The sequence below is a fragment of the Geotrypetes seraphini genome, chromosome 2, assembly GCF_902459505.1.
Source record: "Geotrypetes seraphini chromosome 2, aGeoSer1.1, whole genome shotgun sequence".
In the NCBI taxonomy this organism is placed as follows: domain Eukaryota; kingdom Metazoa; phylum Chordata; class Amphibia; order Gymnophiona; family Dermophiidae; genus Geotrypetes; species Geotrypetes seraphini.
In genome coordinates this window covers 252,362,478-252,387,090 of record NC_047085.1, presented here as the reverse complement: position 1 = coordinate 252,387,090, position 24,613 = coordinate 252,362,478, and the positions used below count along the sequence as shown (strand labels likewise).

The following is a 24,613-nucleotide window of genomic DNA, read 5'->3' as shown; positions in this document are numbered from 1 at the left end:
TGTCATTGCAGTATGGGGTCAAACAAATGGCTATATCTCCACGAATATTCCACAGGTAAAACTAAAACTTTACCAAAGTTCGTTTGATACATGTGGGACTTTGTGCATAAAGTTTCATCAAAATCCGTGATGGTCATGCAGGGAGCCCTTGATCACTTGACATGGAATAACCCAGGAAGCTTGCGCCAGAAGACGTATGAGGAGAGACTGGAAGCCCTGAATATGTATACCCTAGAGCAGCGATGGCGAACCTATGGCACGCGTGCCAGCTGTGGCACGCGAAGGCCTTGCAGCTGGCACGCGGGAAGGTCCGCAATAGAGAGCTGCACGGGTCGCGGGGATCCCGTGGGGATGCCTCCGAGGGTCGCGGGGTTCCTGCGGGGCTGGATGTACTAAGTCGCGCGGCTTTTCTCCCTACCTGCTCTGCTTGCAGCACAGAGCCGAACGGAAGTCTTCCCGACGTCAGCGCTGACGTTGGAGGGGAGGGAGGGCTTAAACAAAGCCCTCCCTCCCTCCGACGTCAGCACTGACGTCGGGAAGACTTCCGTTCGGCTCTGTGCTGCAGGCAGGGTAGGTAAGGAGGAATAGCCTCGCGGCTCGAGTGGCTACCAAGGGAGGGGGGCGGTCCGCCCCGCCCCGTGTGCAGCACAGCCGGCCAGGTCCCCTTACTTTTGTGGAGCTAACTCGACCGACCGACAACAGCCCAGGTCCGACAAACCTCCCTGCCCTTAACCGCGAATCTAAATTACCTTCTTACAGCAGCTGTAAGAAGGAAATTTAGATTCGCGGTTAAGGGCAGGGAGGTTTGTCAGACCGGGGCTGTTGTCGGTCTGTCGGTCACGGAAGCGCCACAAAAGTAAGGGGACCTGGCCGGCTGTGCTGCACCCGGAGCGGGAGAGGAGGGGGGAGAAGGACGCTGAAAGCACTGGGAAAGACAAAGGGGTGAAGAAGGACGCTGAAAGGCCATGGGGAAGACGGGGTGGGGGGGAAGGACACTGAAAGCATTTGTGGAAGACAGAAGGGGGAGAAGGATGCTGACAGGACATGGGGAAGATGGGGGGGAGAAGGACGCTGAAAGCACATGGGGAAGACAAAGGGGTGGAGAAGGACGCAGAAAGGACATGGGGAAGATGGGGGGTGGGGTGGAGAAGGACACTGAAGGGGAAGACGGGGGGGGTGGAGAAGGATGCTAAAAGGCCATGGGGAAGACAGAGGGGGGAGAAGGATGCTGACAGGACATGGGGAAGATGGGGGGGGGGGAGAATGACGCTGAAAGGAAATGGAGAAGAGAGAGTGGGGAGAAGACGCTGGCAGGGAAGAAGACAGAGATGCCAGACTATGGGGGGAGCGGAGGGAAGAAGATGGGTGCCAGACCAATTTGGAAGGGGGGAGAAAGGGAGAGGCACAGTAACAGAGCAAATGGAAGACGCAGAAGGAAGAGAGACAGTAGATGGAAGGAACTGAATGAGAACATGAGGAAAGCAGAAACCAGGCAACAAAGGTATGAAAAGAATTCTATTTCTTTTTTCTTTTTTTTTTTTTTGCTTCAGGATAAAGTAGTATATTAGTTGTGTTGATAAAAATTTATAAACAAAAGAGGCTCTGGTAGAAACCCGTTTACAAAGTGTATATTCTTCCCAATTAATATTTCCAAATTAATAAAGTCTTTTTGCTTATTTGTAAATGGGTTTCTACCAGAGCCTTTAATTCAGTAGCATAATTAAATGAAATAACTATTTCTGAAGTTTATAGGGATGGGCGGGGACGGAGGGGATTCCTCGCGGGGGACGGGTGTGATTCCTCACGGGGACGGGTGGGGACGGGTGAGACTTTGGCGGGGACGGGTGGGGACGGGTGGGATTTCTGTCCCCGCGCAACTCTCTAGTCCGCAATTAAGATATGCGGCGCGGTGGGAGGCGAGTGTGCCGGTCTCTGCTTTGCAGCTCACCTGGCAACAGGGCCGGACTGGCCATTGGGAGGACCGGGCATTGTCCCGGTGGGTCGCGCCCCATCCTCCTTTGCTGGCTGCAGTCCTGTGAGTGGATGTTTAGCCTGCCTGTCTTCCCCTTAGTATCCTATGAGCCAGGCAGTGTGTGAGGGGGAAGTGGGGGGAGGAAGAGAAGCTTCACACTGAGTCTGTCACAGGAACTCAGTGAGGCTGTAGTGTGACTCCACATGTGACATCTGTAATCAGGAACAGTTCCTAGTGCTCCCATGCTAGAGAGGTGAGGATATGGGGGGAAGTTAATGTGTCTTATAATGTGCTCCTCTGTAAAAACCTCTGTATCTTCCATGGGGAACATGCTAAATTCGAGGAAATAAAAAAGCTGCTTAGGATGATTGCATAGAGAAGTTCAGTAAGCTGAGAGGAGGGCTGGGCTCTCTGTGAACAACCAACACACTAATCCTCTGCGCTGTACATTATGGAAAACTCAATATAGCAAAAAACAGTAAAGTGTATATGTGGCCCTTCACAGTGCTTTTGTAAACATCATAATAAAATAACAAAGGCTCCAATAATTAAAAATAAAAGTCTTTTTCCCATACACTCAGGTTGCACAAGTCCGGTTTTCACCCGGACAGTATATTTTTTGACCAAAACGGATGTCTACAATTAGTAAAATTCCCCAATCACATATTTTTTTATGGGGACGGATTTGTATACAGCACTTCATTAGATTTTTTTTATTATACAAATTTTATCTTTTTGTAGACTTGAAGTCTTGAACAAAGAAAATGAGTACAGCAAAAAAAGCAAAAACAGATAGTGGAAGACCATTCCAAGAGGCCTGGACAGAGTACATATGGAGTGATTGAACGCAGTGGGAAAGCATTGTGTATTATGTGTAATGAAAGTGATGTGTCTCGCACATCAAGTGTCAAACGTCACTTTGAGACCAACCATAACAGTGTTGCTGAACTTGGTTTAGCTCAAAGAAAAGAGTTCCTTGTAGGAAAATTAAAGAAATATCACTCCCAGTCTCTTAGTTTTAGCAACTATCTTTCAAAAACTAATCATCTTACAGTTGCCAGCTTTCAAATTTCACTGTGCATGGCAAAACATGGTAAGCCCCTCAGGCAATTTTGGCTGGGAGTAATTCACTCTTCCATGATTTCCAAAACAAGGATAAAATTGTGCAGCGCATCTCTGAGATGCCGCTAAGCAGAAATACTGCAAAAGATAGGGTTCTGCGAATGGCTGCTGATGTTAGTCAACAGCTTACTTGCGACTTATAAAAAGCACCCTTCTACTCCATGTGCTTGGATGAAAGTACAGATATTACTAACCATGCAAAACTAGCGCTCATTTTGCGTTATGCTACTGGTGACATCATGAGCGAAGAGCTGGTAAAACTGCTGTCTTTGCCTGGAATAACACAAGGGATAGATATCCACAATGCTGTGATGGAGGCTTTTTCATCACTAGACATAAGTCCAGAAAAAGTAGTTTCAGTTACTAGCGATGGAGCACCTAGCATAGTGGGGACAGCATCAGGATTCATTCATTTCTTTGCTAAGGAAGCAAAACATCCACTGATTCAATTTCACTGCATAATACATCAAGAGGCTCTCTGCGCCAAAGAAAGCAGCAAAAAACTTGACGATGTCCTCAAAGATGTAACAAAAATGGTGAACTTCATCATAGCGCATGCTCTTAATTTTCGACAATTTCAAGCCCTTCTTGATGAGGTTCAGGCACAATATAACACTTTACTGATGTACAATAATGTCCGGTGGCTGAACAGAGGACGAGTGTTAGAGAGATTTGTGGCCTGCTTGGAAGAAGTTAGGCTATTTATGAACGAAAAGGGGGAAGACTATCCTCAACTCACCAACATGGCCTGGCTTACCAACCTCATGTTCTTTACAGATTTTACTAACCACTTTAATGTACTAAACAAAAAATTACAAGGCATGGGAAAAACAGCAGAAAGCATGTTTAGTGACATCAAAGCTTTTGAGAGAAAATTGCATGTTTTTGAAAAAGACCTTGAGAGTGGACAGCTAAAATATTTTCCCAACCTAAAAATACATTTGGATAATTCTACAACATTTGTGGACAGTCATAAAAAACACCAGGAAATCCACAAAGCATATTCCACCATTGTAGCCGAAGCAAAGGAGAATTTTAGTAAAAGATTTTCTCAGTTCCGTAAGATGGAGACAACCCTTTCATTTATAACTTCCCCAGAAAAGTCCACATTTGAAGATCTTGATCTTTCCTGCTTACAGTGGTTGGATATTCAAAATTTGGAAATGGAGCTACTGGAATTTCAAGAAAGCTCTATCTGGAAAAGTAAATTCAATGACCTGCATGCGGCTCTTGAACGTATTGAGTGTGAAAGGGTGACAAATGAAATCACTGCTAGCAGTTCTGAAAATGAAATCCTAAAAGCGTGGAATTCTCTGCCAGACAATTTTAAGTCCATGAAAGCACTTGGGATTGCTCTTCTTACTTTGTTTGGGTCATCCTATGCTTGTGAGCAGCTGTTTTTGGCTTTGAATCATATAAAATCTGATGCTAGAAACAGATTAACGGATGACATGAGTGCTGCATGTGTTGCTCTGAAATTAAAGCACTATGAGCTAAGGATTGACAAGTTATCAGCATGCATGCAACAACAAAAATCACATTAATTTTTTTCAGAGCATGCCCAATGCATATGTTTACATGAAGCAGTGTTTTCAGTTTGCAGTTAAGACACTTTCTAAGTTATTTAAATATTATTTAAAGATGTTATTTAAAAAAGGGACTTTACATGGCCCTGTTGTATTCCAATCTGGAATTTCCAATAAAAACGGTAGGTTTAATTGAAAGCTCTTTTGTTTTCTTTACATCATATTATTAGAAATGTAATTATTTAACTATTTTCTAATTTGATTGTAAATTTTACAAAAAAAACATGTATAGACTCTTTGGGAATGCACACCGAGTCTTGACACAGTTAACAGTTTTAAGAAGTTTATCTTTTTTTTTACTCAGGATACATTTGACATGTTATGTGAATAATACATTTAAAATATATTGTATAACTGAATCAAATTCTTCCTAAATTCATTAAATTGAATGAAATCATTAAAACATTATAAATTGCCAATAAATTGAAATGAAAACCAAAGGATTGTGAATCAAATTGATTCTCTGACAATACAAAGATTCCAACCTTTAAAAATGATGTTACATAGTTCAGGCAACTTTATAAAGAGTTTTTAGATACTAAAATCTTGTTATTAAGGTTTAATTGACGTGCTGGCACTTTGAGGAAATTCTTTGGTTTTGTGTGGCAGTTTGGGCACTCGGGCTCAAAAAGGTTAGCCATCACTGCCCTAGAGGAAAGGAGAGACAGGGGAGATATGATTCAGACATTCAAATACTTGAAGGGTATTAACGTAGAACAAAATCTTTTTCAGAGAAAGGAAAATGGTAAAACCAGAGGACATAATTTGAGGTTGAGGGGTGGTAGATTCAAAGGAAATGTTAGGAAATTCTACTTTACGGAGAGGGTGGTGGATGCCTGGAATGTGCTCCCGAGAGAGGCGGTGGAGAGTAAAACTGTGACTGAGTTCAAAGAAGCGTGGGATGAACACAAAGGATCTAGAATCAGAAAATAAGATTAAATATTGAACTAAGGCCAGTACTGGGCAGACTTGCACGGTCTGTGTCTGTATATGGCCGTTTGGTGGAGGATGGGCTGGGGAGGGCTTCAATGGCTGGGAGGGTGTAGATGGGCTAGAGTAAGTCTTAACAGAGATTTCGGCAGTTGGAACCCAAGCACAGTACAGGGTAAAGCTTTGGATTCTTGCCCAGAAATAGCTAAGAAGAAAAAATTAAAAAATTTAAATTGAATCAGGTTGGGCAGACTGGATGGACCATTCGGGTCTTTATCTGCCGTCATCTACTATGTTACTATGTTACCATATGATCCTCCCAGAACATTAAGGTCTGCCTCGCAACATAGCCTCAATGTCCCTTCACTTAAAATAATTGGCACTCATCGAGCCACCATTTTTTTCGGTCACTACTCCTTTAAACTGGAACTCCCTCCCACTTTTTATTAGAGCAGAACAAAGTTTGGACAAATTCAAGACTAGTTTAAAATGTTTTCTGTTTAAAGATGCCTACAAATGAGTTTTCCAATCCTTCAGTCTTTTATTTTTGAAGCCAGTCCCTACTTCTTATCCTATTGTGTTATCCTTTTATGTTTACTTTACTTAAAAATTGTAGTTCTCCCTTTTTTCCCTATTGTTTACAATTGCCCTTTCCCAATCCAAGTATGTGTGATTGTACGAAGATTCTGTCTACTATCTGTTGTTTGTTCCCCCATTTTATATTTTAGCTTTTTAATTGTACAATGCTTTGAATGTTATGATAAGCGTTTAATCAAATTTTTAATTAACTATGAAACTATGTTTCATTATATATCTCTCATAATTCCCTCACTTCATTCCCACCAATCTTTTTGCACTACTTACTGCTGGCAGCATAAGAACTTAAGAATAGCCTTACTGGGTCAGACCAATGGTCCATCTAGCTCAGTATCCCATCTTTACGGAGGCCAATCCCAGTCACAAGTACCTGGCAAAAATCCAAATAGTAGCAGCATTCCATGCTACCATCCTATGTATGTCTCAACAGCAGGAGTTTTCCTCCAAGAATTTGTCCAAACCTTTGTTAAAAACAGTTACACTAATTGCTCTTACCACATATTCTGGTAATGCGTTCCAGAGGTTAAATGTTCTCTGAGTGAAAAAATATTTCCACCTATTGGTTTTAAAAGTATTACTCTGGGTGACGTCATCGCCGCGGATGGGAGTTTGAACTGAGAGCTCCGTTCGGGCCGGCGTTTTAACTATCATATTGGTATATAAACTGTGCGATTTTCTTACCCCCGGGTGCTGGTGTGGTGTGTGGGGGGACAGCGGACACCATGGCAACGCGAAAAAAGTTGCCCGGCGAAAAACCTGGCCAGCGCACGATGGAGCAAGCACTGGGCCGGGCTCCACGTGGCAGCGTGGGCCTGGAGACGAGTAGCGGGGAGGCGGTGAAATTGAGCGGAGCCATCGCGGCTGTGGCTGATATGGTCACGGACCCGCTGCCGGAGAGTGCCTCACTGGAACCGCTCACTAAAGCAGACATGCAGCGCTGGATTGCAGAGGTGAAATCCGAAATCTCGGCGGTGGCGGTGCAAGTTCGGGAGGCAGTGCAGGAGCTGCGCACTGACCTGGTGGAGGTGGGCACGAGGGTCGAAGTGGTAGAGATGCGTCTAGATAGCTGCGAGGAAAATGTGACTGGAGTGCAGAGATCTCTGGAAACTGCTACTGCCGACTACCAACTTCTCCTGGACAAGGTCAAGGACCTGGAGAACCGCACCCGGCGTAATAACTTGAGGGTGCGGGGCCTACCGGATCTGCCTGAGTTTAAAGATGTTTGTGCTACTACCATCAAGCTGATCAGGTGGCTGCTACAGGATGACACACTGGAGCCGGGAATTGAGCGAGCGCATCGAGCTCTGGGACCCCGGACAACGGATCAACCTAAAGATATTGTGCTATGTCTGCAGAGCTTTGTCCTTAAAGAGCAGATCTTCCGCAGAGCTCGGGAGTTGGGCACGGTTACTTGGGAAGGTCATCGGTTGGAGTTCTATCAAGACCTGGCTGTGGGCACGCTCCAGAAACGCCAGGCATTCAGAGAAGTGACCAAGGCTTTGCAGCGCAGCAATTTGCGCTACCGCTGGACTTACCCTTTTGGGGTAGTTATCACTATCAATGGAGTCCATACTAAAGTTACCACAGTTCGGGAGGCTCGTGGTCTGTTGCAACAAGCGGGTATCGAGATTCCGTAGGAGGCGACCCCTGCAGGGGGTGCGGGACCCAACCGAGCGGGGCATCCCGCACCCTCCCGATGGCAACGCGTGGAGAGTGGATCCAGGAGCGGGAGGGGTGGCCGAGGGGGAGGACCCCCTCTCCGAGCTGCCGCTTCTTCTTCGAGTGCCCCCCCCTGAGGGCTGATTGTGTTTGTTTTGTTCCAGTTTCTTATGTACTTTTCATGCCTGTGTGGGGGGTTTCTTGACTCCTTCCTTGGGGATGGGTACCTGGGTTTTGAGTGTTGGATGGGTGCTTTGTGGGGGAAGCCCATGGACTGGATTGGGGCTATGGTGGGAAGGGGACGTTGATGGGTTGTTCTTGTGATATGTAGGGGAGCATTGCAGAGTGGGGGGGGCGGGGGAGGGGGGAGTGCGAATTGTGGAGTGGGGGGCATGTGGGGTTGGTGGATTGGTTCATGGGGATTGGTGTGGGTACTGTTCTTGATAGTTGACATTTGGTTGTGGGGTTTGTGTAAGGGGCCATGGGGATGGTTCACTTCCTTGTATGCTGGTGGGAGATCTGAGGACTCTCACTTTGGGGGAGGGATGGGGGGGAAGAGAGGGATATGGGGACGAGTATGATGGGGTTGGGTTTGCATTGTCCTTGTTTTATTTGGAATATGGAAGGGTTTAGGTTGGTATCTTATAATATCAGGGGTCTGAATTCCCCTAATAAGAGACGAGCTTTCTTTAGAGAACTGCTGCGCCTGAGGGCTGATGTCTGTTTTGTCAAAGAAACTCATCTGCTTCAGTCACATGAATCTATAGTTAGGGATCCTAGGTTTCCTCAAGCTTGGTGGGCTTCGCGGGTGGGCACTTCCAAGAGGGGAGGGGTGGGAATTCTTATTCGTAAGGGGATTCATTGTGAAGTCCATAGGGTGGTGCGGGACCCTCAGGGTAGATATATCATAATGGAGGCCCTGATTGAGGGGGTCTCGCACTCCCTGGTTAATATATATGCCCCTAACGAGGGCCAGGGGGGCTTTCTTTCGTGAGTTGGTGCCTCGGATTCTACGGTTTAAGGGGGGGGGCCCTGGTGTTAGGAAGGGATTTTAACCTTACTGTGACCCCCCATTTGGATAATTCGGGGAGGGGCGGATTACTTTGGGAGACGAGATCGTAAATTGTTGCGAGAGGCATTGGCAACTCTGAATGTGGTGGATTGTTGGAGGTGGTTACATCCCTCGGTTAGGGACTATACTTATTTTTTGGGACTACATTCCTCCTACTCTAGAATCGATTATGTTTTTGTGGAGCGGGGACTGCTCCGTCGGGTGGAGTCAGCGGGGATTGAGTCCCTTACGTGGTCGGATCATACCCCGGTTTGGGTGCGGTTACAAGGGGCGGGTGGGGGCTCGGGACAGAAATTCTGTCATTTTAATGATAGTCTCCTAGATGACCCGGAGGTGGGAGAACAGATTGAGGGGTGGATACAGGACTATTTGGATGTGAATGTGGAGTGTGGAGCTTCGTTGGAAGCGGTTTGGGAGGGGTTAAAGGCTACCCTTAGGGGCAGATTGATTGCCCTGGCCTCGGCCCGGCAGCGTAAGAGACGGGAAGATGCGGCGGCTTTGTTGATTCTGATTGGTCGGTTGGAGAGCTTGCATAAGCGTAGCCCTTGGGATGTTGAATTGCGTGGGCGATTGTTTCAAGCACGCCGGGATCTCCAAGCTTTAGATTTAGAGCGATTAAACCATAATTTGCAACTTCTTCAACAGAGATACTTTGAGTTTTCTAATAAAGCTAGTAGACTGGTTGCCCATCGTCTGAAAGTGCGGCAGACGCGCAATCAGATTCTCTCGCTTCGGGCGGCCTCAGGTGAGCTGTTGCAGAAAGAGAATGCTATTCGTGCCCGCTTTGTGGAGTACTACTCCCATCTATATACTCCGGAAGATCCTGGGCCCTTGCAGGACCTGGATGCTTATTTAACTTCGACGGCGTTGCCCCGGATTGCACATGATGATGTAGTGCGGTTGGACCGTCCTCTCACGCTGATCGAGGCTTGTGGAGCACTGCGTTCTATGAAACTTGGTAAGTCGCCTGGGTTGGATGGTTTTACTGTTCGGTACTATAAACGTTTCCAGGATCTTTTGCTGCCTCCTTTGTTGCGCTTCCTTAACTCTTTGCAAGAGAATAGTGCCCTTCCCTTCTTCATGCGACTGGCGGGTGTAACGGTGTTGGCCAAGGAGGGGAAGGACCCCCTTCAATGTGCTTCCTATAGACCGATCTCGCTATTGGGGGTTGACACTAAGATTTTCATGCGGATTTTGGCGGACAGAATGATGAGCTGGATTCCCAGGCTGATCCATCCGGATCAGTCGGGCTTTGTAGTGGGATGTCAGGTGGGCGATAATACGGGTTTGTAACCTGTTTGAACGGGCCAGGGAGGGTGTGCGGGAAACAGTGTTTCTATCTATCGATGCTGAGAAGGCGTTTGATAGGGTCTCCTGGCCTTTCTTGTTTCAGGTCTTGGAGTCGGTGGGTTTAAGCCCGCGCATGTGGAATTGGATACGGTTCCTTTACACTTGTCCGCTTGGTTGTATTAAGGTGAATGGGGGGTACTCGGAGACTTTTTCTCTAGCACGGGGAACACGTCAGGGGTGTCCTCTTTCCCCGATCCTCTTTGCTTTGTCGGTGGAGCCCCTGGTGCAGCGGGTGCGGATGAATCGGGATATTAAGGGAGTTATGGTGCCGGGAGGGGATTACAAGTTGGCTTTGTTTGCGGATGATATTTTGTTCACGGTGGAGGATCCTGAAAGTTCCTTGCCTGCTATATTACGGGAGTTGGAGGATTTTGGTAAGGTATCGGGCTTTCGAGTCAATGTTGGAAAATCTGAGCTCCTTAATATTAACCTGCCTGACGACCGAGTGTCTTACCTCCGTGACCGGTTTTCGTTTCGGTGGGTGCAGCACTCACTGCGATATCTTGGGGTCCGATTCAGACCGCCGGGAGTGGATCTCTATGATTTGAATTTTCCTCCGCTCTTTCGCCGCTTTCGACAAGACTTGCTTAGTTGGAAAGATCAGTATTTTTCTTGGTTGGGCAGGGTGGCAATTGTGAAGATGATGATTATACCTCGTCTTTTGTTCTTATTCCAGGTATTGCCGCTCTGGGTGGGCAGAAGAGCGTTGGAGGGGGTCCAAAGGCATATCTTCCATTTTATTTGGGCTGGTCGGAGACCTAGAGTGAGTAGGAAGGTCCTATGTATGGGGAGGAGTGATGGGGGGTTGGGGGTTCCCAATGTGGTAAAATATTACCAGGCGGCCCAGTTGCGCGCCCTTTTAGAGTGGCAGACGCAGACGCCGAAGCCATGGGTGGTGATAGAGCAAAGTTTAAGTGATGGGATGCCTTTGTTACATCGACCATGGTTACCTGGCAGGGTGCGGTTGGCGGGTGGCCTGTCCTCGGTTGGAACTTCTTTGAGGGTATGGAACCAGACTCGAGGTGGTTTATTGTTGGGTAGGCGCCACTCCTGGTATACCCCGTTGAGACATAGCCCAGACTTTCCACCGGGAAGGGGTAGGGGAGTGTTTACTGATTGGGAATCTAGAGGCTTAGTTTGTGTGGGACAATTGTGGGATCCGGTCTTGGGCCGTATTAGACCCTTTGCAGAGCTCCGGGGTCAGTTCGACTTTGGGGTCCGGGATCTGTTTCCCTATCTACAAGTTGTTCACTATATCCGGACCTCGGGTCTACTGGGGGATTTGAGGGGTGGCAAGACTCCCTTTGAGTTGTTGCTGGGTCCAGTGCTCCGGAAGGGAGCTCTGTCCGCTGTATATCGGTGCCTTAATTGTCGGGGAGCACAGCATCCCTACATGAGGGCTTGGGAGGGTGATTGGGGCTCTGCTATTTCCTGGGACACTTGGGGTGATATCTGGTCAGAGATTTCCTCGGCGGGTATAGCTGCTTTGTTGATAGAGAATGGATATAAGGTCCTCTTTCATTGGAACTATACCCCTCAGGTTGTGGCACGCTGGCAGGGGGGTGGGAGTGATCTTTGCTGAAGGGGCTGTGGGGAGGTGGGTACCTACTTCCATATGTGGTGGCAATGTGGGAGGGTGTGTGGGTTCTGGACTGGGGTTTTCTCTCGAGTGTCCCAGATCCTGGATATCCAGATTCCGGTTGATTGGCGTCATGCCTTGTTGTTCTGGCATCAATTGGATCTAGCTTGGGGGGATTCTCTGTTTTGCAAGTTGGCATTCACTGCTGCTAGACTGGCAATAGCCTCCTTGTGGAATCAACCGCACCCTCCCACATGGGACATGGTGGAACAACGCTTGCTTAATTGGCAGCTTCTTTACCATTTAACGGCCCTACGACATGGCAAACTCCATGGCTATGCTCACATTTGGCGTAGATTTCGGGCTTCTGTGGGGGTTTGTGGCAGGGGTGGAGGGGGGTTCTGAGTTGAGCTTGGGGCTGGACTGGAAAGACTGGGATTAGGGGGACCCTATAATCATCTTTCTCTTCCATTTTTTGCTTGCGTATAAAATCGGATGATTCTCAACCTTTTGGGTGCTGTAGGTATAGTGTTTTGTCCCTGGGGGGAGGGGGAGGGGGGTATTGGCTGCGTTCTGGTGGGTGGTTTTTGTTGGACTGTGGGGATTGCACATGTCTCTGCTCTTGGCTACACTAAGGGCGTTTTCTGGAGTGTGGTGTATTGCTTGTTGTTTTCTTGTTGTTGCATCTCCTATGTATATGTAATGTTTGCTGTGTTTATTTTAATAAAAGCTTTTATTTAAAAAAAAAAAAATAAATAAAAGTATTACTGTGTAACTTCAAGTGTTCCCTATTCGTTGTAAATCTTGATGCAGTAAAAAAATCGATCCACTTGTACCAGTTCTACACCACTCAGGATTTTGTAGACATCAATCATATCTCCCCTTAGCCTTCTCTTTTTCAAGCTGAAGAGCCCCAACCTTTTTAGTCTTTCCTCATACGAGAGGAGTTCCATCCGCTTTATCATCTTGGTCGCTCTTCTTTGAACCTTTTCTAGTGTTGCTATATCTTTTTTGAGATAAGGAGACTAGAACTGAACACAATACTCAAGGTGAGGTTGCACCATTGAGAGATATTCTTAGTCTTGTTAACCATCACTTTTCTAATAACTCCTAGCATCCTGTTTGCCTTCTTGGCTGCTGTCACACATCGGGTGGAAGGCTTCAGCTTATTGTCTACAATGACACACAGATCCTTTTCTTGAGTGCTGACCCCCAAGGCGGACCCTAGCAGTCTGTGGTATGCGTCTCCCTTTTTCTCATATGTCCTATAACAGTGTTTTTCAACCTTTTTATACCCGTGGACCGGCAGAAATAAAATAATTATTTTGTGGACCGGCAAACTACTAGGACTAAAATTTTAAAACCCCATTTCCGCGAGCTCGGTCACCTTAGTAACTATAGAAAAATAGATAAATATAGTGCAAAATATAGACAGCAGATATAAATTCTCAAAACTGACACGTTTTGATCACTAAATTGAAAATAAAATCATTTTTCCTACCTTTGCTGCCTGGTGATTGATTTCATGAGTCTCTGGTTGCGTTTCCTTCTGTATGTGTATCCTTTCTTTCATTTCTTTCTTTCTGCACTCAGGCCCAAGAATTGTCCCTTTCTATTCCTTCCCTCTTTCCTTCCTATGTCCTTAGTTTCCCCGGTGCCTCCTTCCCATGTCCTTAGTGCCCCTAGTGCCTCCTTCCCAAGTCCTTAGTGCCCCTTCCTATGTCTTTAGTGCCCCCAGTGCCTCCTTCCTATGTCCCTCTCACTGCCTTCCACACTTTGTCCCACCCCCGAAGCCTGCCTGCCTGCCTGTCTACCTCTCTCCCTCCCTCCCTAGTCAAAGCCAGCCTGCTGCCTCCCTGCCGCTCAAAAAAAAAAGCCTCCCTCCTTCCTTTCCCCTGCTCTTACTGCCATGCTGCAGCTGTTAAAGCCGACAGGAAGTCTTCTTTCCGACGTCAATTCTGAAGTCGGAGAGAACATTCTGGGCCAGCCAGGCAGCGATTGGCTGGCCCAGAACGTCCTCTCCGATGTCAGAATTGACGTCGGAAAGAAGACTTCCTGTCGGCTTTTTTTTTTTTTTTTTTTTTTTTTGCGCCTGTCCCTTAATCTTGCCGGCCCTGCGTGGACTGGCAGAAATTTCCTGTGGACCGACACCAGTCTGCGGACCGGCGGTTGAAAAACAGTGTCCTATAAAATCAACTAAAGTGCTAAGAAATACTGGCCTATTTTGCAATCTCATCAAAACATGAAGGATATGAAGCATATAGCAGAGATTAGAATTTGAGTGACAAATTGTGTAAAGCGGATATGTGGATGGAATGTTATGCTGGTCCAAGGGCCATGATAAATGCAACCATTGTATGATGGGAACTGTTATTGATATCCCACAATGAAGAAACATTACCGTATTTTTGCGGATATAACGCGCGCGTTTTTACGTACCGCGCATACCCTTCGCGCGTTATATGCCTGAGCGCGGTATACAAATTTTTTTTTACATATTTCACACCCCGCCCGACGCCCGATTCATCATCCGGAAGGACGCTCGCACCCCCACCGCTCGCACCCCCACCCCGAAGGACCGCCGACTCCCCGACAATATCGGGCCAGGAGGGAGCCCAAACCCTCCTGGCCACGGCGACCCCCTACCCCCACCTCGCACCATGTGCCTCAGGCCACGCCCCCAGGTGGGACCTAAGGCTCCAGGGCCTATTCTGATTGGCCCACGCGCCTTAGGCCCCACCAGTAGGTGGAGCTTTAGGATGGATGGGCCAATCCGGCCTCATTCCTTCGTTGGCTGCCTGCCGGACAGGTGGGTTTGGCTCCCGTCTGTCCGGCCAACTACCAAAGGTACGGGGAAGGGGGGTGGGGGGGTCGTGGGGGTCGCCAGGGGGATCGCGGGTCGGCTGGGGGGGGCGGTCGGAGGTTCTTGGGGGGGGGCGGTCGGTGGGGGGGAGGGGGGTTTGCGTCGAGGGCAGGAGGGCCTGGGATCCCTCCTGCCCGTAATGTAGTGCGGGGTGGGGTTAGGGGGTCGCCGTGGCCAGGAGGATTTGGGCTCCCTCCTGGCCCGATATTGTCAGGGAGTCGGCGGTCCTTCGGGGTGGGGGTGCGAGTGGTCCTGCCGAGGGGGGAGAAGAATCGGACGTCGAGGGGGGGCATCAGGCTTTCAGGATGGGGACAGACCTTCAAGGGGGGACAGGACTTCAAGGGGGACAGGCAGACCTTCAAGGGGGACAGGCAGGGCAGTGCACCGAAAGTCAGGGCGGGTGAACGGTGAGTCGGGGCAACCAGAGGAGAGTAGTGGAGGGCGAAAGGAGAGTCGGGGTGGCCAGAGGAGAGTCGGGCAGCATGCGCGGTATACCCATGAGCGCTGTATACAAAAGTTTCCGTACATACAAGTGTGGTTTCTGCGCGCTATACCCGTGTGCGCGTTTTACACGGGTGCGCGTTATATCCGCGAAAATACGGTACTTTGAAGAGACTAACTACTTGCATTTCTAGTCATGCGGTGTATGTACTGATTTGCCCATGCTGGTTATATTATATTGGCCACACTTCGAGAGCATTTAAAGTCCGGCTCTGTGAACACAAGCACAATATATCATCACATTGTTGTCGATGCTTTGACCAGGCATTGTAAGCAAGCTAAGCACAAATTTGAAGACTTCCGATGTGCAGTCATTGATTCAGTGACAGTGCCATTTTGCAGAGGAGATATTAAGAAGAAGCTTTATCAGAGTGAACAATGCTGGATTTTTTAATTGAAAATGGTATGGCCATTAGGGTAAATCAAAGAGTGGAGTGGCAAGCATTTTTTTGATGGTTAGAAGTTTTTTTCAGTTTTTAGTGAATGGATCAACTGTTTTTTTGAAGCAAGTCAGCTTGATTATTGATTGGTCAATACAAACCAGAAATGACGTTCATTTTGTGCTGATCGTGCTCCCATGGCGTCAGGGCTTTTAGTGCAACGGTAACTATAATCAGCAGAGAAGTGGTGTGTTGCTGCTGCTAAGTTATCGTTGCACTAAAAGCCCTGACGCCATGGGAGCACGATCAGCACAAAATGAACGTCATTTCTGGGAGCGAAGACAGCCCTGCAAATGCAGGCTGCGTCGGACTAAAAGTGAATTGAACTGCTTAAATTTAGCATCTTCAAGATAAATACCGCTTTGAATCTGAATTTAATATACAATGCACTGGTCTGCCGATTTCCCTACTGAAATAATTTGTGTGACACAAATAGATAGGCTGTGACTGTAGACAGCAATTGATAAGATTAAATGCTGTATCGGCATTGGAAATAGAATCGGGCATTTTTTGCCATTTTAAGAAATCATTTTGAAGTAATTTATTAAATTAAAATTAAGAAAATAAAGAAGAATAAATAAAAGTTAATAATTAAAATAGGGAGGTGGTTGGTTGCCCATGAAGTCAACAGGAGTGTGCATGTTTACACGATAAAACCCCGGATGGGGGTATAAAACTCCACATTCTGAGGTGAAATCACATTATAAAATGTTTTTGTGAATTTTGCCATACAAACTTTTCTGTAGGCTGTGGTTACTGTGATTTATAATAAAATTACTAGCCACAGACTTTTCAAGTTCCACAACAGACTCCTCACCAGTACAGGTTAGTCAGCTTCTCAGCCTAGAACCATCTCATTTTTAATTTATTTAAAAATATTATAACTCACCTTTTTCTAGCATGGCCAAATCCACTAAATGGCATCTCTCTCTTCCTGCTAGTCAGGGAGGGAGGTACACCATAGACTCCTGGGGGTTTTATCTATAGTCTTGTCAGGGCTGCTCTGTACCCACCCTGACTGATCATTCTCCATGCATCTTTTCCACTAAATACTTGCACCTTCCACATTCTTTGGCAAGAAATCCACCATCTTGTGCAACAGAGAGCAGTGGCATTAGTCCCTGGAGCTTTTGAGATTTCTTGATTCCAAAGAAATTAAGAGACCTTAGACCAGGGGTCTCAAAGTCCCTCCTTGAGGGCCGCAATCCAGTCGGGTTTTCAGGATTTCCCCAATGAATATGCATGAGATCTGTGTGCATGCACTGCTTTCAATGCATATTCATTGGGGAAATCCTGAAAACCTGACTTTGAGATCCCTGCCTTAGACCCATCTTAGCTCTTACAAATCTAAATGAGTTCCTTTTCAAAGACAATTCAGGATTGAGGCTGGGACATTAGATCATCTTTTATTCTATTGTCCATTTATATTGATATTTTGGAAATCAATATGGACCCAAATAAATAAGTTGTTAGGGCCTTGACATATGATACTATTTTATTTGGCACGTCAATGAGAGCAAAAAGTCAGATTTCTTTAAATAACAACAAGCTTTTATTTATTTTGACTGGAGTTGCCATTCAACAGATTACATTCAATTGGAAAAATCAGAACAGATTAAATTACAGTTTCTGGTGGAGTTTTGTATGTCATATATATAAAATGGAAACAACATTAGCAATACAAAGAGGATATCAAGTTTATCAAGTTTATTAGGATTTGATATACCGCTTATCAAGGTTATCTAAGCGGTTTTTACAATCAGGTACTCAAGCATTTTCCCTATCTGTCCCGGTGGGCTCACAATCTATCTAACGTACCTGGGGCTATAGAAAATTCTCCCGTTCTTTTAACATTTATATTATATACAATATGATAACTTTGTTCCTGAAAACAATTTCTTAAAATGGAATCGATCTTAAATCATTTCCTATTCCTGATTTTAATTGGAAGTGAAAGCCATATGAAGTTTTTGTGTAGATTTTTTGAGACTACGGAGACTGGAGCTATAGAGGATAATACCGTATTATAGACAGATGATAAACTAGAAACAAACTGTGGAATGCGTGCTAAGATTAGTTTCATGGCATAATCTTCTGGTCAGTATCTCCTACAGGTAGACATATCACTCTCAGTTAGCTTAGATAATACTGCAAGATTCTCTAAATTGGCCTTCAGCTATAGACCAGTCTGCAGATGCAGATTTTTTAAATGCCTATTTTCAACTCACATACCTTAAACTTTACTGTCTTTCTTTTTCCACCTTCTCATCATACCCCATTCAACCTGCATTGGAACCCATACAATACATTTCAGTAGTGCAATGCAGTGCAGTCAAATTTAGTGCAAAACAAATATCCTTCCCCCAAGGAAACTATCTAAAATTCACAAACTCCAGAGAGCCATTCAATGCAGGGTACAATGCCAAAAACAGGGCTGGATTTCTCATCTTTCTATAAGCATGTCCTTTATAGGCTCCCTTGAAAACCAAATCCAATTCTAGTTAATGGACGCCTAACATAAAATAATGAACACCCCCAAAAAACAGAGGTAACAGGTTGAAATCTAAAACCAACAGAGCTAAATTTAAGCAACATACAGTGTAAGAAAGTCAAAAGTTAAAAAGAAATCAAATCAAGGTTTGCAATCGTTTTTCTTATTGAATATTAAAGATCTTCTCACCATTTTGGAGAGGGCAATGTGAACCTGGAGGATATAGCAATGCTTTCTGTTCTTAAAAAACTAGCCCCAACCAAGAAGTTGACCCTGTAGATCCACAGATGAAAATCCAAAACAAACGAATGTGGAGTCTGAAGTTGCCGATGTAGACTTTATTGGAATAAAATAGTAAAAAAAAAACAACCCAAAACATCCACGACTTGATATATAAGTCGTGGATGTTTTATTGATTATTTTGATTCCAATAAAGTCTACATCGGCAACATCAGACTCCACAGTCATTTGTTTTGGATCTAAAAGAATAGCCCACCATTAAGTTATGAGTGCAGTGCTGGATTTAGACTTGGTGAGGTCCTAACCTACATAAAACGTGGAGGCCCCTTATTAATAAGTTCCACCATATCACATACCCTAGAAACAATAGGTAAATGGAATTTTAAAAATAATTTTTAGCATAAACTGATTAGTAATTTTGATTACTTTCTGAACTTTTGTGAGGCCCCTGCAGCTTGTGAGGCCCTAAGCTGTAGCTAATTTAGCTTATAGGTAAATCCGGCACTGTATGAGTGCATCATTTCAACATTTGTAGTGCAATAGAGTGTTCTTGGGCAGCCACAATTGCCATTTTGAACACTGAAGATCAACAATGCCCTTTTCTCAATTTCTCTTCATTAAGTGTAGGATAAAGTGCATCATACCATGGTAAAGATAATGAATATTATAAGAAATTAAAAAGGAAAGCAGGTTAAGTAGTGTATTATAATAGATCATTAATTCTACAGTGAACGCATGCTTTCTCATTTTTTTTTTCTTCATATTTCCCATTTTTCCTATTCAGTTTAGTGCTCATGAAAGATGCTAGACCAAGAGCACTGGCAGATAGAACCCTCTGTTCCAAACAGCAGGTACTACATAGAGGCCTACCAATTTGCTTACATTCTAGTCTGGTAAATCTGCCTCTAGTAGTCCATTTTCCATTCCTGTCTGTTTGGCCATGCTGCTGAAGGTGCCAACAATGATGCCAACAATGATGGTGGGTTGTATTTAGTAATGAGGGCGTATGTCTATTGGGAAATGGACTGAGACCACCACCTTTTTAAATATAGACTGCTGAGGCCCAAATTCTGTATATGGTACCTAAAAAAATTGGTGCTGGTCAGAAGAGCGCTTAGCATGATTCTATAAAATTTCAAGAGGTTTGGGGACCATTAACAGACTTTTGTAATGAGCAATAAACATTTTCCCAAAATAAGATAATTGAAATGAAGGGATGGGAATGGGTGAGTGGGATGGTATTTTTTGATATTTTATTAAATCATATAATGTATAATATAATATATGAAAATTTTTGATGTGTTAGGGATGGAAAAGGTGGCTAAATTTCATGATTTTCAGATGATATTATAGCAAATCAAGTGATGTTTTACAATTCAAATGTTATTTCCTGTTACACTTGTAAGTTATAAAAACGAATAAAAATTTTAAAACCTGGAAAATTCAGGATGACCTCCTGGGCCCTGAATTTCCTCTTCCTGGGTCACAGGACTGCCTATGGATATTGAATCTTCTTTTTGAGAGAAGTTGTAGATTTTCAAGTGATGTTGTATATTAAATATTGATATTTCTGTACACTTGATGTAAAATATAAAATGAATAAAGAATTATAAAAAAAAAAAAAGAATCTCAAGTATACCTACACCCATAAACTTATTTACCTGCATCCCACAAGCAACTCCTCTAATTTGTTCTTCTGGGGTCACATTATCAAGAGTCTTTCCTTTTGGCAGCAACAAGAGCCTGTATGAAATACCTGGTAGTAGTTGTAGCACATATCTGCAAGCAGCATTATAAGCACTTTATTTTTAAGTTCAATCAGTTTTATTGAATTTTAAAATGTACAGAACACAGAAAACAACGCAGAACAAAACTGTGCAATGCAGATACACAAATATATTCACAAGTAGTGCAATCACAACTTGGACACTATGTAGGAAGTATAGCAAAGTATGTAATGCAAACCAGTGACATGAGAGAAAAGGCATAGCGAAGACAAAATAAGAGTCACAACAGCTATGTAGAACCACAATATGACAGAACAGACGACCACACTTTACTATAAGAGTGATAGGAATTAGTCTTTTCTGCAGCTATGAGCTCATATTTCAAATATAAACATACAGTATTCCACCAGAAGTCTTTCCAATTTGACAAAATGGATTTAAGTGCAATGAGTAATAAACATTTGAGTAATCTAGTTTCATATTTGTCCAATTGATTCTTCTGAAGAGCAGCAGCCCCATAAATGACAATGGACAAAGAGATCTGTTCCGTAATGGGGAGTATCTGACATATGGTGGCCCATACATCAGTCCAAAATGAGGACAGGAAAGAACAATGAAATATCATGTGATCTAAAGACCCCACTGCTTGCATGCAGGACCAACATTGATTCGAAACTGATGATCCAATTTTCGACAGTTTGAGTGGCGTCCAGTAGGCTCGATGGTACAGAAATAGAACTGTATGCATAATGTTGGTTGATTTAAGAGCCTTACATAAGCACTTTATAACTTTATAGAGCCTGTTAAAAACAATTTAAAAATTAATTTGCACACGTCACTTTACCGAGACCGATGATGAATACATCACCCCAGTAAGGGCATGAAAAATCAATAAGTAGTGCCTTGGGTGTTTGAGGTCTGGTAATAAAATCTACTTGATATGAATTTGTTCTCCATTGCTATCTATTAAAGCCATGTTGCAAGTAAGCAACTTCAATTTAGGAGCTAAATCTAACGTGCAGGTTTTTTAGTTTTACATAATTTGATGTATAATATATCAACAACCTTTCTTGTTTGTTCTGTGGTTTCTACTTTTCCCCATCAGTGAGTAGCTTACCATATATACTTGAATATAAACCGGGATTTTGGGGGGTCCCCGTTTATATTTGGGCCAGTGCCCCCCTCCCAGAATTATTGCAGGCCGCTGCCAGGCTCTGCACCCTGTCCCCCCTCCCTGCCCTGTCCTCGAACCTCCTCTGCCTTTACCTGGTGGTGCTGCGGGCAGGAGCGAGTTTTCTGCGCTCCTGCCCCACTGCTAACCCGATCAGTGGTGACTTCTGCGAGATTGGGTTGCTTCAGCTGCTGAGCAGCACTGAGCAGGAATGTGCTTTGGTGCTGCTGCTCGGCGCTGAGCAGCTTCTTGACTGGCTCCCGCGAGAATTCGCAGGAGCCAGTCTAAAAGCGCACTCCTGCTCGGTGCCGCTCAACATCTGAAGAAACCCGATCTCGCAGCAGCTACCACCGACCGGGTTAGCAGCAGGGCAGGAGCACGGAAATCTCGCTCCTGCCCACTGCACCTCTGGACCACCAGGGATCGTCAGAGGAGGTACGAAGACCAAGGCAGGGAGGGGGGACAGGGTGCAGAGCCTGGGAGGGAGGGGGGCTGGATACAGAGCCTAACAGGGCAGGGCACTTGAATAGTAAGCCGCCCAACTTATATTTGAGTCAACCATTTTTCCTCCTTTTTTGGGGGGAAATGGGAGTTTCGACTTATATTCGAATATATATGTTAGTCCACTGTAAGTTATGGTTTGGGGAGGGGGAGGGAGGGGTGTTAAAGAACCAAGGGCAATCTCTATCATGTCGGAAATAACTCTTAAATATTTTGTACCTTCAGTGCTGTCCACTTTTGCTTCTAGCTGTTTTTGGTTTGGGTTTTTTTTTTTTTTTTAAATTAGCTTTCAGGTACACTTTCACAGCAGGCCTATGCGCACTGTGAGGCGATGTTATGAATTGTAGGTTATGTTTATGCAATTTTTCAGTGAGTAATGGTCTTTAACACAGTTACTGCCCTGTATATATTTTTAAGAAAAGTTCCAAGGACTGAGGCTTGCTTATTTCAAGTGAAATCATCAGCCTGTGGGGCATTCTGGTCTATTTTTGTGATAGCTTTTGAAAAGGTTTGCAGGGCTTTGTATCCTGTCAAGGGGCATTGAAGATTCTAGAAGATCTGTAATGAATACTGTTGTATTCCTGAATCATCTCCTCTAGGTGGTCCTGTTTGCTTTTACTTATCCAGATGGTATCGATAGCAGTCAATATTCCTTGATTTATTATAAATATACCTTTCCACAACAGGTGAAGACAAAAGCCAGGCAGAGAAGAAAGTCAAAACTGAAGCTTCTGTTTCTGAAGAGAATCTGAAGAGTTATGTGAAAAACGGCACTCTGGGTAAACTAACGGTACCTGTCTTGAAGGAGGCCTGCAGGAGCTATGGGCTGAAGGGCAGCAAGAAGCAGGAACTGGTAGATGCACTGTCTGACTACTTCAAGAAGCACTGATGAGAAAGCCAGGTCTGATAAAGTCAGAGTGAAGCTGCTGATGCTGCTGCCATAATATGAAACAGGGTCTACCTTATCTACCATAAAATTGAAGAGCAATGCAATAAAGTAGTTGGATAGAGCCAATACCAGTAAAAGGCCTAATGAATGTTTATGGGGTAAGTGTTTGGGAGTGTTAAGGTTCTTTCTTATCTTAAGCATTGTCTATATCATTTCTTTTTGATTGGCTACTTTCTGAAATATGAAAGATTTGAGACAGAGATGTTCTTTTTGTGTAGGAGGATATAAGGTACAGGACACTATTAAATGAAACTTGATAATCTTGCAGTCTTGGTGTAAGGGCATGTCAGGGTATGTGTAGGCTTTGCATGGTTTGGTATGGTGAAGTACTGCCTATTCTGAGCAGAAAGCAGAAGTTGATTTGGTAAGGAAGTTTTAATTATCTTAGACACACTGCAGTCTAGTTCAATCATATTTATGTTTCTATACTAAAGCCTAATCTAAGAGATTATAACCAGCCCCTAAGGCAGGGGTGTCCAATGTCGGTCCTCGAGGGCCGCAGTCCAGTCGGATTTTCAGGATTTCCCCAATGAATATACATGAGGTCTATTTGCATGCACTGCTTTCATTGTATGCTAATAGATCTCATGCATATTCATTGGGGAAATCCGACTGGATTGCGGCCCTCGAGGACCGACATTGGACACCCCTGCTCTAAGGTGACAACCTTATCAGTATGCATTCCAGATACTGTCTGCTACTCTGAATTATTTTATGGCACACTTCAGAAAGTGATTCAAGATCATCTAAGGTGAACAGTACAGGGAAATCCTGTCCTGTAGCAAAAAAATCATTGATGTGTAAACTTGCAGTTGCCTTGGAAATAGGTTGCCTTTTTCTTCCTATAAGTGCCTTTATATTATCAGTTATATATAGTCCTATGGCTTTCTAAGGTTATAAAGCATGGCAGTGGTAATAAACCTTAGATAAATGAGGCATTGCTAGTAGACCAAGACATATTAAAGCTACACAAATTCCCTCCTCTGCTGGACACTTGCCAGTTGCTCAGATTTTATTGTTTACCAATGCATTTAGTTTTCTATGTACCTCTCAATAAAAGTGGATTCTTTGATAATCATGTTGTAGGCTGTTGTTTTGTTTTGTTTTATTTTTATCTAAACTTTATTAAAATTTCTCAAAGCTTAAAATTTTTTAGTCCCCATCTCTTTCATATTGTGACAAAACTATGGCACCAGCAGCTCCCCGCAGACATTCATGCTATAGAAAGCCTGCTACCCTTCCGGAAAGCGGTAAAAACCATATTCTTGAACCAACACATACCCTTGAGGCTGTAGCAGTATGTGGCTAGAACCGACCACCTAAGACACATTGCTGATTGCGGGATATTGTTTTTTATGGGTACCTTTCCAACATCCAAGGTCCCACTAGTCCCATGTCTCCAGTTCAGCAGAGAATTTACCATTGTCACCTTTAATTCTTGACTCAAGTATGTGGAAAAAGTACTCTATTCAAATGCCTCAAATACATTATGATTACAGATGCCTTGACTTGAGTGTGACAAATATTCTCCAATATGCTGTGTTTGCATATCTATAGGCCTTGACTTGAGTTTATCAAGTTTCAAGTTTTATTAATTTTGATATACCAACCATCAAGTTAATATCTGGCTGGTTAACAATATGTTTAAAAGAAAGAGAAATTATACAAGACTAAAAAAAAAGAGGCATTGTGTATATACATATAACATCACAAGACGAACTAGATGGTGAGGATAAAAGGGAAGGGAGGGTGAAGTTACATATTTGAGAAGAAATTGGAGATAGTAGGGTACGGATAAAACATAATGGAAGGGGGCGCTTTAAAGAAAGCGGTTATTTATCATGAATGTTCTCTAATCAAATG

At 44.4% G+C, this 24,613-nt stretch overlaps 1 protein-coding gene across 3 annotated transcripts in view; it reads left to right on the top strand.

The window, feature by feature from the left end:
* Positions 1–23,289, top strand: part of XRCC6 (X-ray repair cross complementing 6) — a 116,544-nt gene extending 93,255 nt beyond the window's left edge. For all 3 annotated transcript variants that reach the window (XM_033929366.1, XM_033929365.1, XM_033929367.1), the window contains exon 13: positions 22,488–23,289. In XM_033929366.1, the coding sequence (XP_033785257.1) occupies positions 22,488–22,690 (203 nt within the window). In that variant the 3' untranslated portion in view covers positions 22,691–23,289. The remainder of the gene's footprint in view (positions 1–22,487) is intronic.
* The last annotated feature ends 1,324 nt before the right edge of the window (positions 23,290–24,613 follow it).